The 17,554-nt window shown below is 39.2% G+C and overlaps 1 protein-coding gene across 3 annotated transcripts in view; it reads right to left on the bottom strand.

The window, feature by feature from the left end:
* Positions 1 to 17,554, bottom strand: part of phkb (phosphorylase kinase, beta) — a 263,395-nt gene that overhangs the window by 139,460 nt on the left and 106,381 nt on the right. For all 3 annotated transcript variants that reach the window (XM_043706917.1, XM_043706918.1, XM_043706919.1), the window contains exons 11-13: positions 16,869 to 17,066; positions 6,810 to 6,867; positions 1,759 to 1,836 (exon numbers count right to left, since the gene is read on the bottom strand). In XM_043706917.1, coding sequence (XP_043562852.1) covers positions 1,759 to 1,836; positions 6,810 to 6,867; positions 16,869 to 17,066 — 334 coding nt within the window. The remainder of the gene's footprint in view (positions 1 to 1,758; positions 1,837 to 6,809; positions 6,868 to 16,868; positions 17,067 to 17,554) is intronic.

The raw sequence follows: 17,554 nt of genomic DNA, 5'->3' as shown, positions 1-17,554 counted from the left end.
AAATTTCATCATGGCTTTAAGCCAGTTTACCAATAAATAATGCATTTGCCATTTCATGTTTAACAGAATTACAAGGAGCTGTATTAATTGCTTCATATTAGCTAGTAGCTGGATTCTTTTTATCCAAAGTGAAGCTATTACGTAAGATAACACTGCTGGGAGCTCTGTTGTAACCAGACACACTAATGACCTAAATGAGCATAAATGAGCTGGAACACAACATTGTCAGATCAACATCGTAGATGTCATAATTTTCTCAGCGAGATATATTTAAGCATAACTGGGAATCTGGCAACGACAGTGAAGATCCTTTTCACCTTCTCCTGGTGAAAATGGAGCACATCACTGGGAATAACATTACTATCAAAATGATTTGACTTTCAAGATATAATATAGGGATTATAAACTGCGCAAGAAAAAGGGCCGAATTACACAATAATGATTTTAATCCACTCACCTTTCACATACTGACTTGAGTAAGCAGTACTATTAAATGTAAATAAAGCATTCTACTTATTATTCCCTCGGCTCCCCCCACCCCAGTACTATGTATTTAATTGTTCAGGTAGAATTTTACAACAAATAAGGAATTAACTCTTTCATTAAACAATCATGAAGCTACTCAGCAAAGGACTGGGTTTTGTATTTGTGAATGATTCTCACATTTGCTTTCAATACATCAATTGGATGAAAGTTTCTTTATTCACTGGTTGTAAGAACCTATACAATATGACATTTTTTGGTTGTTTCATTATCATTGCTTGTGTATAGACAAGTGGAACAAATGTAAAATGTCCAGAATTTCACCTGATGAAATCATACTGACTGGCATAAGATAACAAAGCCTTAGTATAATGCAGTAGCTCTAGATAAATTACATTTCTGGGTAGACAAATGGAGAATTACATTTATGTCTAGACAAAAGTAAATTTCATCTGGGAGAGCATAATGCTGATACCGGTGCCATAAAGGGAGAACCGTGCTTTCTCGATTTGATAAGACAGTCAGTGAAATTAAATTGGAAATCTTGATCAGCACAATAGCAGCAGGTTTACAGTTTGCATAAAATGAGAGCTCCAGTGGTGGCAAAGTCAGAAGTGGAAGAGCAGCAATGCAGAAAATTAGGAAGAAAATTTAGTCAGATGCATTACTGTGAGGAAAGATATAACAGAAGATGGTAGCCTACCCTGCATCACCAATTGGACGGGAACACAGTCCGAGTTACATAGTCTAGCAGGTCTTGCATGAGAATGCCAGACACAATTACAACTCCATCAACTCTCACTTAAAGTACAATTATCTTTAAAAAATTAGAAATTTTTCACCACTTTTCCATTGAAAAGAACTCCAAATAAATTGTATTTTTAAGATTCTGACATTTTGAAAAATCTATATCTGTCCCATATGTTATTTATGGATCATCCTGTTATAGCCACAAAGGAAGAAAGCTGAAATCCATATTGGTTTAAAAACAAAGAGCATTTTTGAGTAGGTTGAGAACTCTGCACTACATAAAACAACATTTTCAACTCATGAGACACACATAATGATCTTGTCTTATGTACATAAAGGACAATTAAGAATAATTGATTCAGTTTTAAAGTAATCTCACAGATCATTTTGCTCAAAATGTCATATCAAACGGACATTAGATTTGCTTATCATTTCCTCAATGCACATTCCAAAAACATATACAAGGAAAAGAATAAACTCCCCTTCCAGAATATGTTCATGAGGAACATAAAAATGCTTCCTTACCATCGTATGACTGGAGAAGCAATGGTTCAAGGAGTGTCAAGTATTTTTTCACTTGTTCAGGTTTATCTCTAAATACCCCTGTTAAAAAAAAATCATCTTTAAGAATCAGTTCCAAAAATATGCTTACTCTCTCGTACTCTTACCAACTTATCCTTTACTAAATGCTTATATTCTTTGCATATAATTCCATACTCTTCAAGCAAGATTCAAACAAGGTATATTAAACATTAGCTATGATATCATGCTTGTTAAATATTTTTCACAGAAGATGATCAATTTTAAGTAGGAACCTGTATACAATGGCAAAAATTTAATATTCCAAATTACTTAATATTTAACGGTGAAATTATCCATTCATAGTGAAAGGAGAAAACAAAGGTATTATGTAACTTATAAGGTTAGTTTGATCTCAAACACCAATAAAACATAATATCTTTCATAATAACAACAGAATCATGTATAGATTCAACTTCACAAAACTCATATATGTGAATAATTATTTTAAAACTCCTTATTAATTAGTGAATGCAATGGCAATATGAATGAAGGATTCACTGCAATGCTGTCAAATCATGTCCATCATTCTGTTAACTATTTCAAACATCAATAGTCATAAGAAATTAATTCAGTTAATAACTTAAGCTAATTAATAAGTTAAGACAGATGATCGCATGATCAACTTACACCAGAAAGAACCTTAAATAAAAGATATATTTAATAATTAAATAATAATAATGAGACAATTCAAAAGTTATAATAACTCTTGACTCCAACTTCCCTAGCTCTTCACTATGTCTTTTGAATTTTATTTTTAATACCCAATATCTGCAAGAAACCACAAGTCCACACTACCAAAGTCTAGACAGTTGTGATCAATACAATAAAAGATAGGAAAAATGTCATGTAAACACAATAAGCAACACTTCAAAAAACTGTAGATAATAGCAGTTAAAAAGGCACTGGGATGAAGTTGAGGAAATGGTCAGGAATTGTTAAGAAATGTGGTCACACTTTGTTGTGGTAACACAGAGGGTGATTAGAACAATGCAGTTGATGCTGCATATGTGGACTTTCAAAAGGCATTGAATAAAGTACCAATTATTAAGCTTGTCAATAAAACTGACGTTTTATAAAAAGCACCACAGCAGCATGAAATTAAAATTGGTTCAGGAATAGAAAATTGAAGGTTGTATGAATACTTTTTTCGCACTGGATGAAGGTATGCAATGGCATTACCCGAAGTTCAGCACTAGGACCACTGTTGATTCTGACTTACATTCATGACTTGGACTTAAGGATACAATTTGAAATTCACAGATGGCAAGAAAATTGGAGGTGGACAAAACAGCAAGGAAGATAGGAATAGGCTTCAAGAGGACACTGACAAGCTAGTATACATATCAACCTACGTTAAATGAAATCCCCTGCTGCAATATGTGAGTTACAACTATTTTTTGTTTATTAAATATGAGCATCCTTGACAAGCTAGTATTTGTTGATCTGCTTCAATTAACCTTGATGATCTTGTGTTGCATTAGGTAAGGTACCTATTTCTAAATGAGAAGCTCCAGGCTGAAATGTCACCCAGGACATGATATCCAAGGAAGTTACATTTAAATTGTGGATAACTAAACTGAGGCTCAATTTATAAATCATTTCAACATAAGGCAACAGCAGGAGGTAAGAACAAGAAAGGTGAGGTGACAATAAATTGGAGACTTTACCATCATGTTCTCAGCTCCAGGATACAATATGCATGCAAAAGTGTTACTAAAGTTACTGAGCCTCCTTGTGGGGATGGTTGGGTCTATTGGCTGCCTAACTGTAAATCAGGTCGTGTTTGAAGCATGCGGTTCAATCCCTGTTCCTGTTAGGCTAGATTTTGGACCTGCCTTCTTGCCCCACCCATGGTGAAGGTGTTGACATCATGAATTGGAACTGCTTTCAGACAAAGAACTCAAGAAGAAGAGTTGCCCTTGAGACATTTTAGATGAAAGAATGAAGCAGGACCAGGCCTACAATTTTCAAGGGTTAAAAGAGCAAAGAGACCTCTGGTGATTTGGAGTGACAAACATTAAAAGCAAAAGGACAGGGTAACACATCAGTCAATAAAGCATATGGGTTTCTGTGCTTTATAACCAGAGACACAGAGTACAGAAACTTGGAGGTTTCACTAAATCCACTAGCTTAGCTGCAGCTGGTGTTTTGTGTTCAATTTTAGATGTTATACTTTAGAAGGGATTTGGAGGGTTTTAAAAGATGTATGGGAAAGATTTACAAGAATAGTCCAGGTATGGCACATTATACTTATTCAACCAGAAGAGGAACAATCCAATTTTTTCCAGTTGAGTAGAGAAGGCAATTAAGAGATTTAACAGAGGTATTAAAAATCATGAAGCGTTTGCATACAGTAAATAAACTGTTTCTAAGGGTTGAAGGGCTGAAGGATTGATAATAATATGGCAACAATTTACAGTGAGCAGCCAAAGAACCAGAGGTGACATGAGCAAAATCTTTTTTAATGCAAGAAGTAGTTCAGATTTGAAACTGCCTGACAGTGTCATGCATACAGATTTGAAACAAAGTTCAATAAATATCTCAAGGACAAAACGTTGCAAGCAGAAGAGGAAACAACCCAGGAGTGAGACTAATCACATTGTCCATCAACAGATCTGTGCAGTTTCAGTGAGTCAAATGGCCTCGATCTTTACTAAACTAACTTCTAAGACAAAAGGAAATTCCCCAGTTTTGAATTTATTAACATTATTAATTTCACCCAGAGAATGTATTATGGCAAATTACTATAGTTTGTTTGTATTGTCATGTTGCAATACACATGTTAACTAACACATATGGAATGCTAACTAAACACTACAACCTAATTTGAGAGTCCCTTTCTTGTGGAAAAAATGCCTGTTAAATACAGATATCTGCCGAAATTTGGTATACGCACAGATCATATCAGTTTGTAATCAAAGCATTCAGTTGAGATATTTTATGCTGCTCTGTCATGTAGCCTAGCAGTTATAGTTAGTAAACTAGTCACAAGTTCAGATCTCAGCATACCAGCCTTTCAAATGATCATAAAATTAAACTGATTTACTAAGGTTGTTCAGAAACAAGAAACTGCAACCCCTATCTGATCTGGCTGAGATACAATCACTCTTTATACGTGGTTAGTTTTAATGGTCACTTAAATGACACAACAAATTGCTAAACTATATATAAGGTTATAAAAAAAGAACAGCAAGCTAACTATAAAGTGGAGTCACAAGCAGTGACTCAGGCATTAGATTAAGATAACCGAAACACAGTTGATTCTGCATGAGTTCACTAGATAAACTGAAATGCATGCTGAAAAAAATTGTCCATAGAATAAATAAGCAACAATTCAAAGAAATCACTTCAGGCAGGAACATTAAATGAGTGTAACTACAAACCCTATGAAATCACAATATGGCTAACTGGTTAGAAAATGAACAATAACAAGCTGATATCAGTAGTATGTTATGAAGTATCTCGTCCAGAACATAATTTGTGCTCTTGTTTCAAGCAGAATATTATCTCAGTTGTATTCAATGTGAAACAGTACTGATCTATTATTTGAGGAAGGAATGGTATGTGATGATAAGCACCTTTAATAGAATCTGGACAACATCCAGGGATATGCTGGCAAATTGCAGACTAAAGTCGTTCCACAGAAGTGTTAAGCAATGAACATTGCCAAGAACAAAAGTGCCAGCCACCTCCGCTTGGCCTTCAAGTCCTTGAATTCTCTATCTAATGCAAGTATATTGGAGCACAATCATTGTAAGGACAGCAACATTTCATTTCCGTGGTGTAACTTGGAAAGATGTCACCATATCTTGAGAAATATTTAAAAATAAATGCTTATTGTCATTTCACTTGTTATGAAGACATCCATTAGCCATTATTAGATTACTCAAACAAAATGAACAGATCTATTTACCCTAAATATTAATGATTAAAATAGGACCACAGATTGTCACAAAAAGTTGGTATTTGGCCCAGTCTGTACTGGTTTTGAAACACAGCCCACTTTGTCTCAATCCCTTCAAGGATTTATTCAATTCCTCTATGAAGGCAGGGAGTATATCAATATCCAAACTTATAGACAGGCAGGTAGTACTGAGGAAGTGGGGAGGCTGCAGAAGGCTCTAGACAGTTTGGAGGAGTGGTCCAGGAAATGGCTGATGGAATTCAATGTAAGCAAATGCGAGGTCTTGCACTTTGGAAAAAAGAATAGAAGTATGGATTACTTTCTAAATGGTGAGAAAATTCGTAAAGCCAAAGTACAGAGGGATCTGGGAGTGCTAGTTGAGGATTCTCTAAAGGTAAACATGCAGGTTGAGTTCGTGATTAAGAAAGCGAATGCAATGTTGTCAGCTCTCTTCTTGTTCAGAGAGATGGGACGTCCTGGCCCGTTGAATCTTGCATGTTTCTTTCTCTTGGTAGAGGCGCGAGCAACCATATTTGGGTTTAAGACCATAAGACATAGGAGTGGAAGTAAGGCCATTCGGCCCATCGAGTCCACTCCGCCATTCAATCATGGCTGATGGGCATTTCAACTCCATTTACCCGCATTCTCCCCGTAGCCCTAAATTCTTGATGTCACAAGGAATTAAGGGCTATGGGGAGAATGCGGGTAAGTGGAGTTGAAATGCCCATCAGCCATGATTGAATGGCGGAGTGGACTCGATGGGCCGAATGGCCTTACTTCCGCTCCTATGTCTTATGGTCTTATAAAGTCAATGGAAATGAAAAGTGAGAAAATGCTTAATGGCAATTGAATCAATAACATTATCTTTACACTATAAATCAGAGTTTAAACTATATTTGCAAATACGGGAAATAATCAATTCAACTTGTTAATTCCAAATTTTAACATTTCTCTAATCCTTGTACAGCAAATCCGGTATTTCTAATATAAATGACACATTTCTGGTCCAACATGAATCAAAAAGTGACATATTTCAGATGTTAAAGCAAAAACTGTTTTACAAACGAAATAAACTTCAAGGTGTACTCACCGTCAATGATCAAATAAATATAAAACAAAGGAAATTCACATTCAATGCCATCGAACAGCTAGAAAAGGAAAGAAAACCAATATTTTCAGTTAATGAATATTATAAACATGAGGTTTATAAGATTATGATATTTGGTACTGTGTCTAATTTAGGGTAAATCAAAGAGCATTACATAACCTTTTCCCTGTTAAAGATTAAAGGCAAGTCCAGACTTTTAAGTCCTGCTCTGATTTGCGTTTCCAAAATGCAGCACCTCACATTTATCTAAATTAAACTCCATCTGCCACTTCTCACCCCACTGGCCCATCTGATCAAGATCCCGTTACACACTGAAGTAACCTTCTTCACTGTCCACCACACTCCAATTTTGGTGTCATCTGCAAATTTACAAACTATACCTCCTTTGTTCACATCCAAATCATTTATATAAATGACGAAATGTGGTGCACCTGGCACCAATTCTTGTGGCACTCCACTGGTCACAGGCCTCCAGTCTGAAAAGCAATCCTCCACCATCACCCTCTGTCTTCTACTTTCAAGCCAGTTCTGTATTCAAATAGCTAGATCTCCTTGTATTCCACGAGATCTAACGTTGCTAATGAGTCTACCATGGGGAACCTTCTCAAACGCCTTATTGAAGTCCATATAAATCACGTCCACCACACTGCCCTCATCAACACTCTTTGTTACTTCTTCAAAGAAAATCAATCAACTATGTGAAACATGATTTCCCACGCACAAAGCCATGTTGACTATCCCTAATTAGTTCTTGCCTTTTCAAATACATGTAAATCCTGTCCCTCAGGATTCCTTCCAACAACTATAACTCACCGATTTATAGTTCCCTGGCTTTCCTTGCCACCTTTCTTAAATTGTGGCACCATGTTCGCCAACCTCCAGTCTTCTGGCACCTCGCCTGTGACTATCGATGATACAAATATCTCAGCAAGGGGCCCAGCAATCACTTCTCTAGCTTCTCATAGCGTTCTAAGGTATACCCGATCAGCTCCTGGGGATTTATCCACTTTTATGCATTTCAAGATATCCAGCACCTCATCCTCTGTAATAGGCACATTTTTCAAGATGACACCGATGCAAAATACTGGTATCTCCCTCATCTCCTGCAGCTGCACACGTAGGCTGCCTTGAGGTGCCCTATTCTCTTCTTTGTTACTCTTTTGTCCTTAATGTATTTATAAAAAAACTCTTTGGATTCTCCTTAACCTTATTTGCCAAAGCTATCTCATGTCCCCTTTTTGCCTTCTTGATTTCCCTGTTAAGTATACTCCTACTGCCTTATTCTCTTCTAAGGATTCTCTCGATCTCTGCTGTCTATCTCTGCTTCCTTCTTTTTCTTAACCAAAATCTCAATTTCTCTAGTCATCTAGCATTCCCTATACCTATCAGCCTTTCCTTTCACCCTAACAGGAACACACTGTCTCTGGATTTTCGTTACCTCATTTTGAAGGCTTCCCATTTTACAGCCATCCCTTTACCTGCGAACATCTGCCCCCAATCAGCTTTTGAAAGTTCTTGCCTAATACCGTCAAAATTAGCCTTCCTCCAATTTAGAACTTCAACTTTTAGATTTGGTCTATCCCTCGCCATCACTATTTTAAAACTAATAGAATTATGGTCGCTGGGCCCAAGGTGCTCCCCCACTGACACCTCAGTCGCTTGCCCTGCCTTACTTCCAAGAGTAGATTAAGTTTTGCACCTTCTCTCGGAGGAACATCCACGTACTGAATCAGAAAAATTTCTTGTACACACTTAACAAATTCCTCTCCAAATAAACCCTTAACACTATGGCAGTCCCAGTCTATGTTTGGAAATTTAAAATTCCTGATCATAACCACCCTATTGTATTTACAAATAACTGAAATCTCCTTACAAATTTGTTTCTCAATTTCCCACTGACAATTAGAGGGTCTATAAAACAATCCCAATAAGGTGATCATCCGTTTCTTATTTCTCAGTTCCACCCAAATAGCTTCTCTGGTTGCATTCCCAGGAATATCCTCCCTAAATACAGTAGTAATGTTATCCCTTATCAAAAGCGCCACTTCCCATCCTCTCTTGGCCCCCCACCCCACCCCTCCCCTCCCCTCCACTTTCTACCCTTCGTATACCATTGTATCCTGGAACATTAAGCTGCCAGTCTTGTCCATCCCTGGGCCATATTTCTGTAATTGCTATGATATCCCAGTCCCATGTTCTTAACTATGCCCTGAGCTCATCTGCCTTCCCTGTTAGGCCTCTTGCATTGAAGTAAATGCAGTTTAATTTATCAGTCCTATCTTGTTCTCTGCTTTGTTCCTTCCTACCCTGACTGTTTGACTTGCTCCTTTTCCCAATTGTACCAGTTTCAAATTGATCTCTTTTCTCACTATTTCCCTGGGTCCCCTTCTCCCCGCCACCGCCCCTCACCTTACTAGATGAAATCCTCCTGAGCAGCTCTAGCAAATCTCCCTGCCAGTACATTAATCCCCTTCCAATTCAGGTGCAATCCATCCTTCTTATACAGGTCACTTCTACCACAGGAGAGATTCCAATTATCCAAAAATGTGAACCCTTCTTCCATTCACCAGCTCCTCAGCCACGCATTCATCTTCTCTATCCTCCTATTCCTACCCTCACTAGCTCATAGCACTGGGAATAATCCAGATATTACTATCCTTGAGGATCTTCTTTTTAAATTCCTGCCTAACCTTTTAGAGACACTCTTCAGAATCTCATCCCTAACCCTTCCTAAGTCATTGGTTCCAATGCATACAATTACCTCCTACTGGTCTCTCTCGCCTTTGAGAACATTCTGAACCTTCTTGGAGACACCCTTGATCCTGGCACCAGGGAGACAACAGACCATTCTGTTCCTTGGATGCTGCCTGACCTGCTGCGCTTTTCCAGCAACACATTTTCAGCTCTGATCTCCAGCAGCTGCAGTCCTTGCTTTCTCCTATTCATACTACATTCCCATGAGAGTCCATCACCCCCTACAGTTTCCAAGATAGCATACTTGTTTGAAATGGGGATAGCCATGGAAAACTCCTGCACTACCTCTCCTACCTTTTCTGGAGTTAACCCATCTATCTGACTATATCTGCAACCTTTCTCCCTTCCCATAACTGCTATCCATCCCATCCCCTAGCTCGTGTAAATCCCTCATTGCCTCTAACTGTTGCTCCAACCAATCCATTCAATTTAATAGGATTCACAACCATTATGCAAACATAATGTTAACTCTTCCTATGCTCTCACATCGAACAAAAACAGCACATCACTCTACTAAAGGCCATCTTTGATCCTTCACACTCGATAGACCCAGAATATAGCACCATTGTTTTGCTCTAAAAAAAAGAGCTCCAGGCTAACTTAGTACTTACTGTTTATATTTTTAAAATTTAATCAAAAGACAGGTGTCAATGAAACATATAATCTAGAAAGAACCCACTCTAAGGCTGGGGTTGTTTTCCCTGGAGTGTCGGAGGCTGAGGGGTGACCTCATTGAGGTTTATAAAATCATGAGGAGCATGGAAAGGATAAATAGACAAGGTCTTTTCCCTGGAGTGGGGGAGTCCAGAACTAGAGGGCATAGGTTTAGGGTGTGAGGGGAAAGATATAAAAGATACCTAAGGTGAAACTTGTTTCACACCCAGGTGGGTGTGTGTATGGAATGAGTTGCAAGAAGTAGTGGTGGAGGCTGATACAATTGCAGCATTTAAAAGACATCTGGATGGGTATATGAATAGGAAGGGTTTAGACGGATATGGGTCAAGTGCTGGCAAATGGGATTCGATTGGGTTAGGATATCTGGACGGCATGGACGAGTTGGACCTAAGGGTCTGTTTCCTTGCTGTACATCTCTATGACTGTAAGTTCTGAAGTGTTCAGACTTGGAAACAATAGCAATAACATGTGTTTACAGTAGATGGACTAGTAGTCTCTGAAGTCCCAAGGTGTTGAGAATGTTAGTTTGTAATCAATTATGCTTTCAAATGTCCATTTAATTTCAAGATAGAATAACATTGAGGGCTAAAGACTAATTCATTTGTATATTTACCATATTGTAAAGCCAATATGATTTCCATTGTTGTGGAGACAGGCAGTGAGAGGGTTAGGGTTTTCTTGAAACTTTCAGTCAAGTAATCTACCAAACAGAAGAAGCAGCTAATGGCTGAAAGTCTCGATAGTCCAATACACAGGGACACTGGCATGAATTCAAGCTGGGATTCAAAAGACCAAATTTATGAAGATTTGAGAGACACAGAGTCAAGGATAGAACACTGAATTTAAGTTCTGGGTTGAAAGGTCCACAGGCTATGAAAGGAAAGGAATGGAAGTAAGCTGTTGGGAATTAAAAATTATATGCTTTGGGCTAGGTCTGGGAAAATTAAATGACAACTTGAGGGATTGTGTAAACGATGTCAGCCATGACCCTGCTGAATGTCTGGACAGATTCAAGGGGCTGAACAGCCTACTTTTGCTATTTTTTATGGTCCATTACGTTGAAATTTGTCTTACAAGAAATGGGGAAGTTCTGTTTGAAGTTCTCTTTGGACAAGTTGAGTTAATGTGAAAATGCATGGCAGATTAAGTATAACGTGAATAAATGTGAGGTGTTCCACTTTGGTAACAAAAACAGGAAGGCTGTTTATTATCTGAGTTGCAAAAGATTGGGAAAGGGAAAAGTGCATTGAAACCTGGGTGGCCTTGTACAACAGTTGCTGAAAGCACACCTGTCAACAGGTAATGAAGGAGGCAAATGGTATGTTTGCCTTCATAGACAGGATTTGAGTACAGAGTGGGGATGTCTTGCTGCAATTGTACAGAACCTTGGGGAGACCATTCCCGGAGTACTACTGCAATTTTGGTCTCCTTATCTGAGGAGCAACATTCCAGCTATGGTGGAAGTGCAACATAGGTGAGGCAGACTGATTCCTGGGATGGCAGAACTGATGAATGAAGAAAGACTGGATAGATTCAGATTTTTGTTTGAGTTTCAAACAATAATAGGGGTGGGGGGGGGCATCTCCGGTTTCCTCCCACAGTCCAAACATGTGCAGGTTAGGTGAATTGGCCATGCTAAATTGCCCATAGTGTTAGGTGCAGGGGTAACTGTAGGGGAATGGGTCAGGGTGGGTTACGCTTCGGAGGGTTGGTGTGGACTTGTTGGGCCGAAGGGCCTGTTTCCACGCTGTAAGTAATCTAATCTCACGGAAACCTATAAAATTCTAATAGAACTAGACAGCAGAAATGCAAGAAGGATGTTACTAATGACTGGGGATTCCAGAACCAGGAATCACAGTCTTAGGATACAGAGTAGGTCACTTGAGAAAGAAACTGGGAGAAATTTCATCACCCAGAGTGGTGAGCCTGTAGAATTCTCAGCCACAGAAAACAGTTGAGGCCAAAACATTGAATGTTTTCAAGGAGTTAGAAATCTGAGGTAGACTGGACACTTTTCATTCTGAAAAGTGGCTTTCTGGATGCATAAAATTCCTAGATCTCTCCCTTCAAGACCAGCAATGTGCAACTTGCAGCAGAATTTACGCTCCAACCCTGTATGCTAACCCAGCTGACAAAGATGAGTTCACAGAGATCTATCTTGAATGGTCTCCCAAGGACAAAATCATCATCCTTGGCAATCAGGGTGGAGTTGGCTATGACAGCCATCTATGGAAGGGAGCACTCAGAAACCAAGAATTTGGAAAACTGCAATGAAAACAGGCATCAATTCATAAAGCAGGATACTGCCTTTAACCACACCAAAGCACTGCCTGTTAAAGAAGAACTAGATAGCGATTCTGGAAGAAACTGTCCAGCAACCAGATGAAGAGCAATAAAACCCCCAGAGGTGTTGGAATTCCACCCTAAGCCTTGAAGCGTGGTGGACCTGCCCTCATAGTAAGGCTGAACTATGTTGCTGTGTGTTTAGAGACACATGTAAGCCAGTCCATGTAAGGACAGCAGACTTCCTTCCCTAAAGGGGTTTTCACAGCAATCAGATTAGCCTAAATTCTACATTTTATTGAATTCAAATTTCATCACTGTGGGATTCATGTCTCCTGAACAGTTGCCTGGGGATGTGGATTATGAGACTGGTGTAATTAACATTATGGAACCCCTTTTTCTTCTTCATCTTTACCATCTTCAGTAGGATGTCGAAGAAAGAGAGATAACATCCTGAGGAGGGAGTTGACATAAGCTTCTGGATGGATTTGGTCTTTCTAAACTTGGGCATCTACAGAGCCACATGAAGGTGTAAGAAAAAAACTCATCAGTAAACTCCTTTTTTCTGATGATTGCACTCTCCTGGCCCACAGCAAATCAGACTGGCAATGTATACACACACAAAAATAGAACTGTGTATGCTGGAAATCAGAGAAAATTTTTTTAAAAATTGCTGGAAAAAACATAGCAGGTCTGGCAGCAGATATAACATCATTTTTGGTGCAGCTCTTCAAACTGAAAATCAGTTTAGAGAAAACAAAAGTCCTGCATCAGCCTGTTCCGCAAGATGAACACAGACATTAAGTATTGCTATCAAAAGAACTGCCATCAAACAAGTTATCCATTTGAAAGCACCATCTCATTTTGTTGCACCACAGACAAGGATAATAAACTATCAAAAGCAAACAACGTATTCGGCTGCCTTCACAACAGGAAAGGAGAAACCACAGCCTCAATGTACTGTATAGACCAAATTCAAAATGTAAAATATTGTCATCCTCACCCCCTTTCTATGTGATTTCACATTATGCATCCTGTACCAATGTTATGACCACTCCCACAGTGCTTCCATCACTGCCAGCTCTACAACATCCTCAAGGTGCACATTTTTGCCATCACAATTTCTATAACTAAATGGAAGACAGGTCAAAGCAGAGATAGAGGCTTTAACCTCCAAACACCTCAAAAGAGAGGTTACAGTAGAAAGTAGAAAGGTTGCTTCAAATACATGTTCACCAATTTAGGACTTAAAAATAGTAATTTGGCAGTACAGAGATCGAGTCTTGAGCTCTTCAAAACAATTTGCATGAATATCAATCTAAATCGAAACGCTTATTTAATACGTAAGAAAAATGTGTTAACTGGTTAGCAAATGAACTCTGAGTGGAAGAGCTGCTATCATAGAGAACGCACTAACTAGATGAAGACTGAGTATACTTCAAGCTTTGTTCAAATTTAAACAAAATCAGGTTGCCTCTGATTTCTCAGGGTGTTGTCTTGACCAATGAATCAGAGAATGGCTGATCCTACATTGTTAAATTAAAACAGGTGCAAAGTACATTAATATTCTTCCTGTCCATAAAGAATATGGGCAGCACGGTGGCACAGTGGTTAGCACTGCTGCCTCACAGCGCCAGAGACCCGGGTTCAATTCCCGCCTCAGGCGACTGACTGTGTGGAGTTTACACATTCTCCCAGTGTCTGCGTGGGTTTCCTCCGGGTGCTCCAGTTTCCTCCCACAGTCCAAAAATGTGCAGGTTAGGTGAATTGGCCATGCTAAATTGCCCATAGTTTTAGGGGCAGGGGTAAATGTAGGGGAATGGGTCTGGATGGGTTGCGCTTCGGCAGGTCGGTGTGGACTTGTAGGGCCGAAGGGCCTGTTTCCACACTGTAAGTAATCTAATCTAATCTAAGTAATCTAATCTAATAGGTTCCAATGTATTTTTATATATATAACTTCCATTGTGCACAGATGTGCCACACTATGAGCCAGACTGATTATCTTAGTTTGGTTGTTAGCATAATTTGTAACACAGTTGGGATTACTTAACAAAAAATTTCCAATTGCAGAAAATCATTTAATGTTCGAGACTGTGCTTTGAGTTTTACAAGCATGAAATGAATGGGCACGATCAGTCCCTTGCCTGTTGTGAACAGTAAAAGTGACATGTGGTTTGATATGATCCATCAGTCTTTGGTGCATAGTATTATGTCAACACTGAAATCCATTTGCCATGTGACTCAACTGCATGCAAGTCACTGTATCTTTTTGGGTTTACAGCAGCAGCTGTTACTGATGGACATCACCTGTGTTGCTGCTGCACAATAGCAATGCGAAATAGTCAGTTTCATCTCTTGCTCAAAGTTTGGAGATACCTTGTCAGAGGTAGACTGGCCATTTTCAAGAACTGAAAATAGACCCTTGGGCTCATTCATGAGTTGTGTGATATCCAGTGTGATATGGTCTGACCTACGTAGCCATCATACAGTCATGCAGCACGGAAACAGGCCCTTTGGTTCAACTTGTCCAAACCGACCAGACATCTAGTCCCATTTGCCAGCATTTGGCCTATACCCCCCAAAACCCTTCCTATTCATGTACCTATCCACATGTCTTTTAAATGCTGTTATTGTATCTGTCTCCACCACCTCCTCTGGCAATTTGTTCCATATACACACCACCCTCTGCCCCTCTTAAATATTTCCCCTCTCACTTTAAAACTATGTCCTCTAATTTTGGACTCACTTCCTCTAGGAAAAAGACCTTGGCTATTCACCCCATCCATGCCCCTCATGATTTTATCTACCTCTGTAAAGGTCACCCCTCAGACTCTGACACTTCAGAGATAAAAGCCCCATTCTTTTCAGCCTCTCCCTATAGTCAAACCCTCCATTCCCAGCAACATCCTTGTCAATTTTTTTCTGAACTCTTTCAAGTTTAACAAATGGTGACCTTATAGAAGTTCATAAAATCATGAGGGATATAGATCAGTTGAATGGCAGGTGACTTTTTCCTGAGGTGGGGCATGTCAAGACTAGTGGGGCATATCTTTAAGCTGAGAAGAGAAAGATTTTGAAGTAACACGAGGCTACATTTTTTAAACACAAGACGAGTGGTCAGTGCGTGGAATAAACTTCCTCAGGAAGTGGTGGATGCGGGTACAGTTACAACGTTGAAAAGATATTCGGATAAGTACATGAATAATAAATGTTTGGAGGGATATAGGCCAAGCGCGGGCAGGTGGGACTGGATTGGGATTATGGTCGAAATGGATTGGTTGGACTGAAGAGTATGTTTCCGTGCTGTACAACTCCACGACTCTGTAACATCTTTCCTACGTCAGGGACACCAGAATTAAATACAGTATTCCAAAAATGGCCTAACCAATGATGTGTATATCTGCAACATTACATCTCAATTCCTATACTCACTGACCAATGAAGGCTAGTGCGCCAAACGCCTTCTTCATCACCCCGTCTACTTGCGGCCGCACTTAGAAGGGATATGCACCTGCACTCCTAGGTCTCTCTGTTTGGCAACGCTCTCCAGGGCACTACCATTAGCTCTATAAGTCCTGTCCTGTTCACCTTACCAAAATGCAAAGCCTCACATTTACCTAAATTAAACTTCATCTGCAACTCCTCAGTCCATTGGCCCATCTGATCAAGATCCTGTTGTACTCTGAGACAACCTTCTTCACTATTCACTACAACTTCAATTTTATCTAATAGGATGGCTTTGATACAGCTTTTATTTAAACATCAAGCTTACGTGGTGAAGGAGCTTAGACCACATTAATGAGGTTGTTGATGTGGCTAATCTCATCGTGCATGAAACTGTAGGAGTCTTGATGCATATATTGCTCAGTGAATGTAGGCTTGTGACAGCTAGTAGGAAAGAATCCACTTGAAGATTTCTCAACCAGTTTGACAAGGAAAGGAAGCTTCCCCTTTACCTTGATATTCTTGTGAATTGCCCTGTTCAGTGCCAGATGAAATACTTCAGTAATACTTTTTTTTTCAAAATAACTCAGCAAAATAGCATTTATTAGAATTTTTAGATTAGATTACTCACAGTGTGGAAACAGGCCCTTCGGCCCAACAAGTCCACACCGACCCGCCAAAGTGCAACCCACCCAGACCCATTCCCCTACATTTACCCCTGCCCCGAACACTACGGGCAATTTAGCATGGCCAATTTACCTAATCTGCATGTTTTTGGACTGTGGGAGGAAACCGGAACACCCGGAGGAAACCCACGCAGACACGGGGAGAATGTGCAAACTCCACACAGAGTGTTTTAGGAAAATGATAACTTATCCGAAATACCTTGATTTCTGCCGGTTTATAGTAACGCCGTGAATGGTCCTCCAATCCTGTCCTGTATCCATCTCTTAAGAAGCGTTTCAATCCATATTTTCCATTCAGTTTACGAACAACTTTCTCAAGAGTTTGATCAAACAAGGCATCATCATCCACTGCAAATGCAGGGTAACTTATACACGGCAGCAAAGCAGCATCTGTATTCTGGAAAAATATCATAGGATATAATTAAACATTTTATTTGGTTGCCCAGCAGCAATGTACTTTACTTGATTCAAAATGACAAATGATATGTTAAAAAAAAGCAATAAATATATGTAACTATGCATTCAAATGAAAACAATACTTCCGCAAAATCACACTCACTTGAAGCAAGTGAATAAACAGAATTTTAGATGAAGTGTAAATTTGAAATGAAACTATAACTAATAAGAAATTAAAGTTATGAATTGACATTTAAGTTGTGAACTACTATATAAACATTGTTGAGGATTCCACACGGTCCCTATGCACAACTCCAAGAACTGCCCAGTAAATTGAAGATTCTGCTGGGCAATCCCTCTATGCCTGGAACTCTCTGAACGCATCCATTTAAATCAGCCAATTCACAGAGTTCTGTAATAGTGAAGTAAACACTTACTCAGCAAAAGGTACACTATTAAAATCCTATTCAAATTCCTCAATTATTAAAC

The sequence above is a fragment of the Chiloscyllium plagiosum genome, chromosome 17 (assembly GCF_004010195.1).
Source record: "Chiloscyllium plagiosum isolate BGI_BamShark_2017 chromosome 17, ASM401019v2, whole genome shotgun sequence".
NCBI lineage: Eukaryota > Metazoa > Chordata > Chondrichthyes > Orectolobiformes > Hemiscylliidae > Chiloscyllium > Chiloscyllium plagiosum.
Note: the sequence above shows the minus strand (reverse complement) of the source record. Positions and strands in the feature narration are given on the sequence as shown.